General features: G+C 37.4%; 1 protein-coding gene across 1 annotated transcript in view; it reads left to right on the forward strand.

Moving 5' to 3' along the window:
• Positions 1-7,691, forward strand: part of LOC106879281 (branched-chain-amino-acid aminotransferase, cytosolic) — a 435,059-nt gene that overhangs the window by 415,274 nt on the left and 12,094 nt on the right. Inside the window, exon 6 of the mRNA XM_052972440.1 lies at positions 5,299-5,459. Within this exon, the coding sequence (XP_052828400.1) occupies positions 5,299-5,459 (161 nt within the window). The remainder of the gene's footprint in view (positions 1-5,298; positions 5,460-7,691) is intronic.

A 7,691-nucleotide genomic window follows, 5' to 3' on the forward strand; every position in this document is an offset into this window, starting at 1 on the left:
ACACACACACACACACACACACACACACACACACACACACACACACACACATTCACTCTCTCTCTCACACACACATCTTTCAACCAGAAGTATCAGTACACACTACATTCTGCCATGGAGCAAACGCAGTCCCTTCTAGTGTTCCCCTGTTTTATCTATCTATCAAGCCCCATTGTTTCCCATTATCACCATCTTGCTGGGTGGCACACAACCAAAAACAACAGCAACAACACCAAAAATGTCTCCATTATTTTCCACAACATACACATAGTCTCTCACTCTCTCTCTCTTTCTCCCACCCATCTCTCTTTCTCTGTCTCTGTCTATCTGTATATTTATCTTTCTACATATCTATCCATCTGTCTATAACTTTCAACCAAATTATCTATCTATCTATCTATCTATCTATCTATCTATATCTATCTATTTATCTATCTATCTATCTATCTCTATCTATCTATCTATCTGTGTACTTTCATCCTCTCTCTCTCTCTCTCTCTCTCTCTCTCTCTCTCTCTCACACTCACACCTCTCTTTCCCTCCTCTTTCCTGTTTTGTCAGTTTCTTCCACCACCATCGTTCCTCTCAACTTTGAGATAAATTTCTTCAAAATCTAGCTTCATGTCTTCATTTCATTTATTTTACCAAGAGTTACACGTTAATTCTCTTTTAAACATCCACTGCTTATCTCAGTCCACTTTTGCTTATCAAAGATCCAACTTAAAGAAAGAAGGATGCTATCAATTTTTTTTTTTTTTTCTATCTTCTAAAGATTTCATTCTTCTTCTTAGCACCACCACACTTCTTTGTTTGCATTTTTTGCTGTAATTTTTTTTTAATTTAGTTAGTTTTTTTTTTTTTTACATTTTTCTTCTTTTAATCTGAGGAATTAATTGACACAGTCCATGTATTATAACTTCAGTTTTTTTTTTTCAGATTTTTTTTGCTTTGTTTTGACAATTTTTTAAGAAATATTCTGTCTGGTGTGTATGTGAGGGGCCTGGTTCTGTTTTAGTTATTTTGTTTGACACCCACCCCATTCTCCCACCTTCTTTGTACCTGTCCTGAACAAAAGCCTCTGATCATATTGTGCACCAGCCTATGTAGGTCTCCAGGGATTATGTTACCAGTCTGTTAGGTACTACACCACTAGTTTCAGTGGAGAACCAGTTAGTTTGTCTGGCTTGTTTGTTTTTCAGGCTGAGATTGTTCCTAACAAGTGCATGTAAACAAAAGACGTTGAACTCCCAGAGGAGCCCCTGTCAAACGGCCCTGCCATAACGACAACAAGAACAACAACAATCATAATAATAGTGATGATAATAATATTCCTTTCTACTATAGGCACAAGGACTGAAATTTTGAGGGGAGGGGTGAGTCGATTTCATCAGCCCCAGTGCTCGACTGGTACTTAATCGACTCCAAAAGGATAAAAGACAAAGTCAACCTTGGTAGAATTTGAACTCAGAACGTAGAGACAGACGAAATGCTGCTGACATTATGTTTAGCATGTTAACAATTCTGTCAGCCCGCCACCTAAATCATAATAATAATAATGGTTTCAAATTTTACCACAAAGGCAGCAATTTTGAGAGAGGGGATAAGCCGATTTCATCAACCTCAGTGTCCTACTGGTACTTATTTTATCGACCCTGAAAGGATGAAAGGTAAAGTAAACCTTGGTGGAATTTGAACTCAGAACATAGCGACGGGTGAAATACAATCATGATAATAATAACAATAATGATTTCTAATTTTGGCTGAAGGCCAACAGGTTTGGAAGAGGGGATAAGTCAATTACATCGACCCTAGTGTCCAACTAGTACTTGTTTCATCGACCCCCAAAAAGCAAAGTTGACTTGGGTGGAATTTAAACTCAGAACGTAAAGACAAACAAAATGCCACCCAGTGACCTGAATAATAATAATAATAATAATAATAATAATAATAATAATAATATCATAGTAGGCGCCTTAGGTATAATAAAAAAATATTCAGACAAATACATAACAAAAACACCAGGACTTACAAATATATATAACATACAGAAAATTGCACTACTGGGTACTGCACACATTCTACGCAAAACACTTTCAATACAGTAAACATAAGAGCACCACAGCAAACCATAGCACATACCCAAGGCGCACAGAGCTGCACTCAGTAGTGAAGTGAAAGCACGTTATAAAAATAAGACTACTGAACAATAATAATATTGAGAAATACCTTAAGAATGAGAACCCAGGTTCGAAATTTCCCCAAGACACCTGATGAAGGCTGGAGGGTATATCAGCCGAAATATTGTGTTAACAACAAGCAGAATCAGGACAAATATCCATCAAATGTAAATAATGTACATAATTACTTAGCTAAAAAAAGAAAAAAGATGAAATACTGCTAAGCATTTTGCCCAACTTGCAAACGATTCTGCCAACTCACTGCCTGAATAATAACAATAATAATAACAATAATAATAATAATAATAATAATAATAATAAAAGAAAAAAATAATGTGGTGATAATTTTAGCATGCACAGCAAAACAAAAGTGCCCTTGCTACACTTGGCTTTCGGAGGACGTCTGGTACTAATATAGCTGAAATAAAGTTACGATGAAAGGAAACCATAATAGTTATACTACTTATAATAATAATAATAATAATCATCCTTTCTGCTACAGGTACAAGGCCTAGAAATTTCGTGGGGAGGACTAATGGATAACATTGACCCAGTACTGGACTTGATTCACTCAGAGGGATGGAAGGCAAATTTGACCTTGGTGGGGTTTACACTCAGAATGTAGAGTTAGCACAAATGCTACTAAGCGTTTTGTCTGGTGTGGTAAAGATTCTGCCAGCTTGCCACCTTAATAATAATAATAATAATAATAATAATAATAATAATAATAATAATAATAATAATAATAATAATAATAATAATAATAATAATAATAATAATAATAATAATAATAATAATAATAATAATAATAATAATAATAATAATCCTAATCCTATCTGCTAAAAGCACAAGGCCTGAAATTTTGGGAGAAGAGACTAGTCATTTACATCAACCCCAGTGTTTTACTGGTACTTGATTTATCAGCCCTGAAAGGATGAAAAGCAAAATCAACCTCAGTGGAATTTGAACCCAGAACATAGTGGCAAGTAAAATACCACTAAGCATTATGTCTAGCATGCAAACAATTCTACCAGCTCAAGTAATATTAATAATAGATAATAATAATAATAATTACCAATTCAAACACACTCACTCCTCTGTGTGTGTCTGTGGCAGGACAGGTGTCACTTATTTCGAATAATTTATAGCAGTGGTTTTCAAACTGTGGTCCACGGACCACAGGGGGTCCGTAGACAGCAAATACTTTTTATGGGCAATTTGATTTTATATATGTTTTTTAATCGAAATCTTTTAATTGACAATAAACCTGTTTGTTAAATAAATAAATGCAAAAATATATGTTATTTTAAGCAAATATTTATGTATAAATTTCATAAGCATTTATAAGGGGGTCCCTAAGGTAAAGCCTGAAATATAGAGGGATCCGCAAGTCAAAAAGTTTGAAAACCCCTGATTTATAGCAAGTCAAAATGCTATCTAATGCTACAAGGTGCAGTGACTCTTTATTGCATGTATGGAAATGACCACAAATCTCCACAGTATTTTTCACATCATACTTTTGTTCATTGTTTATAATTCACATACATTGGTTGTACAGATTCAGTTTTTGTTTATTTACTTACACTCATTTCAAAATCTATTATTGTGGTTAACAAGCAATATATAATTCTGTAACATTTATTAAAAATAGAAATAAAACTTTACAATTGCAGTCATTGCCCCCATTGTCACTAATACACTAATGCTCTCTTTATCTGGAGTATTCTTATAAAATTATCCATTGCCTCCTGACGGGTGTTACTACCCACCTTGGAAAGAACTAATATATATTACCTGCCTAATAAGATACACACTGCCATTTACCCGATCATCATTTCTGATTGTGCAGCCCTGTTGTCTGGTACTTATGCTATCAATCTCTTTTACTGAACTGCTACATTACAGGGGTGGAGGCGCAATGGCCCAGTGGTTAGGGCAGCGGTCATAGGATTGCGGTTTCGATTCCCAGACCAGGCGTCGTGAGTGTTTATTGAGCGAAAACACCTAAAGCTCCACGAGGCTCCGGCAGGGGACGGTGGCGAACCCTGCTGTACTCTTTCACCACAACTTTCTCTCACTCTTACTTCCTGTTTCTCTTGTGCCTGTAATTCAAAGGGTCAGCCTTGTCACACTGTGTCACGCTGAATATCCCCGAGAACTATGTTAAGGGTACACATGTCTGTGGAGTGCTCAGCCACTTGCACGTTAATTTCATGAGCAGGCTGTTCCGTTGATCGGATCAACTGGAACCCTCGACATCGTAAGCGACGGAGTGCCAACAACATTACAGGGACATAAGCAGTCTAATACCAGTTGTCAAGTGGTTGGGAGGAGTGGTGACAAACACCTCCACCACACATGATAAGCTTCTGCACAGTTTCCCTGTACCAAATTCACTCACAAGGCATTGTTTAGTCCTGAGCTATTGTAGAAGATACTTGCCCAAGGTGCTGTGCAGTGGGACTGATCCCCAAACCATATGGTTGCTAAGTGAACTTCCTAACCACACAGTCATGCTTGCACTTTGATTTCCACTTTTATAGTCATAGAATATGGAAAATTCTACATGTCTTTCAGAACCCCATAGAGAACCCTGTTGTCCATAAAAATATAACAATAAACTGCCTCCCCTGTAGCTGTGGTGGGGGGGCAGTGGCAAGGAAACAATTTTGGAGAACAAACAATGTGCTAAAAGTTACCGTATTTTAATATGTATAAGGAACAGTTTTTTGTCAAAAATTAGGTTAAAAAAATATGGGAGTTTTTTTATACATGGATAGTATTATAATTACTTAGAAAACCTTTTTTTTTTCCAAATTTTAAGCCCCAAAAATTAGTGGGGTTCCTTATACACATTAAAATACTGTAATTTATTTCCATTGTTTTGAATGTATCATGCATTATCTCACAGCTTTGACATTTCGATTATGTGGCTATATATTTTTAGGATGACATTGTAGGGTAGGTGTGAGAAGCTGAAGCTGGCTGGTCTGACATAAAACATGTAGAATATCAGCTCGAGACAACTGGTTTAAATACTGTAGGATTCATATCCATTTTACATTCTTGGTCAAATTTCTAAATATATTTCTAACTGTTTTTTTTTTTCTTTTCTTTGCAGCCAACTTTAGGTGTGAGCCCACCCAACAAAGCCTTATTATTTGTCATTGCTTCTCCTGTTGGACCCTATTTTCCTACAGGCATAAAACCAGTTACCTTAATGGCTGACCCCAGATACGTTCGATCATGGCCAGGAGGTCCTGGGGAATATAAAATAGGATCGTAAGTAGCAAATTTGTTTTGTTTTTGTCTTTGTATTTATTCTTTTTTTTTTTGTCTTTTATTTGTTGCAGCCATTGGACAACAGCTTTGTTGGGACACTGCCTTCTAGGGGTTAGTCACACTAATCAACTTCGCAACTGATAAACATGGTAAACTGGATGTAAGGTGTAAGATGATGATGGAGGTAGTGGTGGTGGTGGAAATGGTGGCTTCTTGGCAATAGTGGTAGTGTTGTTAGTGGTGATGGTGGTGGTAGCTGTTGTAGCAATGATGATGATGATGATGATGGAGGTGGTGGTGGAGATGGTGGCTTCCTGGTAGTAGTGGTAGTGTTGGTTACCCTGATAGTATTATTAGTGGTGATGGTGGTGGTAGCTGTTGCAGCAACGGGGATGATGACGATGATGATGGTCCCTTGTATCACTACTCAGATTATCTTGCTTGATACGTTTGTTTCCCAACCACGTGGTTGCAGGTTCAGTCCCACTGTATGACACCATGGTACGTATTTTCTATTGTAGGCCCCCACCCAGCCCCCAACCAACCAAGGTCTTGTGAGAGATTTGATAGACAGAACTGAAAAAAAATAAATAAATAAAGGCCCATTGATAACATAAATATATACAGATAAGTCTGTCTATATATGAGTGTGTATATCAGTGGCGACTCTGGTACTTGGGCTGTTCGGGCTTAGTCCAAATATGAATTTAGTGAAGTGCACATGTATTTGCAAGCTGATTTAATTTCTGCCAACACTGACTTCAAGTATGTAATTGCAGCCAATAACTCAGGCTCCTTTTATTGAGCCTGGTCGCAGTTCATTTATTTTCATTCAGCATCTGGCAGTCATCTTAAAGGTGCCCTGTGTCAAAAAATATCATTCATAGCAGACGTTCTCTCGACATCGTTCACACGTGTCTGATTTGGGCTCAGAAGTTACAGCCCGAGTTTTTTATCTATAATCGTAAAAATTGAAAATAATTCAAATTCAATGTTTTCTTAAAATAATAAATTTCTGTAGGATTTAAATTCCAATCTATGAAAAGTTTCTTTTCTACGATATTCTTAAAGGAACGAAAAATTATCCAGCAACTCGGATTAATAGGAATGACCCTAATAGGTGTAAAAGACTAACTGGCATCTCTTGTCAAGAGTAAAGGCAACAGTCAGATCGTTGATGTTTGTTGAGCACTCTGCTGTCGTAATTTAATTGCTGTTATTCTGTTCGTCTGTGTGTAAAGATCAGTTGTGTTTTGCAGGGTTGCTTTATTTTAGCCCTTAACTTAGAAATGGAGAAAGACATAGTGCTAAATATAGAAAATAAGCTGTTTGGGCTAGAAACATTGCAGAAAACATGAAATTCTTCAAACAGGCATGTCTTAGGCAAAATCTGTGATGAGCCCAAGTGACGCTGATGACCTGGAGTCGCCTCTGGTGTATATATATGTGTTGCCGTCTTGTCTCCCTTGTCTTGATATCGCATGATTATTGTAAATGAGTGTCACTATCGTACAAGCCGTGTCCTTTGTTTTCAATATACTTTGAACATATGTCGCATCATGAGAAACTGGAAACAAGCTGGAGCTGGTGACAGGAATGAATCAAACTCTATGAACTGAGGTTTTCTATAACCATATTTTCTTCCTCTTGCCAACCCTCTCCTGTTTCCAAACCAGGTAATATTTCCTTCTGACTGGACATCTTTTCACAGAAGACTAGAAATGAGGAACGGTAACACTTGCTTTATAACCATTACTTGATGTCAAGACTAGGAGACACAAATACTAACACACAAGTACCTATACATAGACATGTGGAATTAAAAGCACCCGTGCTGGTAGCACGTTAAGGCGCACCCATTACACTCTTGGAGGGGCTGACATTTAGGAAGGGCATCCAGCCTTAGAAACCAAGCCAAATCAGACAAACACACACATACAAACATATACACACACATACATATATATATATACATATATACGACGAGCTTCTTTCAGTTTCCGTCTACCAAATCCACTCACAAGGCTTTGGTCGACCCGAGGCTATAGTAGAAGACACTTGCCCAAGATGCCACGCAGTGGGACTGAACCCGGGACCATGTGGTTGGTAAGCTAGCTCCTTACCACACACCCACTCCTACGCCTATACGAATACTAAACGTCAAGAAAATTTACACCGTGAAAATTCACATTTGGTTTTGCCTGTCACCCCGAGAAGATTGATAAAATACCT

The sequence above is a fragment of the Octopus bimaculoides genome, chromosome 13, assembly GCF_001194135.2.
Source record: "Octopus bimaculoides isolate UCB-OBI-ISO-001 chromosome 13, ASM119413v2, whole genome shotgun sequence".
Classification (NCBI taxonomy): domain Eukaryota; kingdom Metazoa; phylum Mollusca; class Cephalopoda; order Octopoda; family Octopodidae; genus Octopus; species Octopus bimaculoides.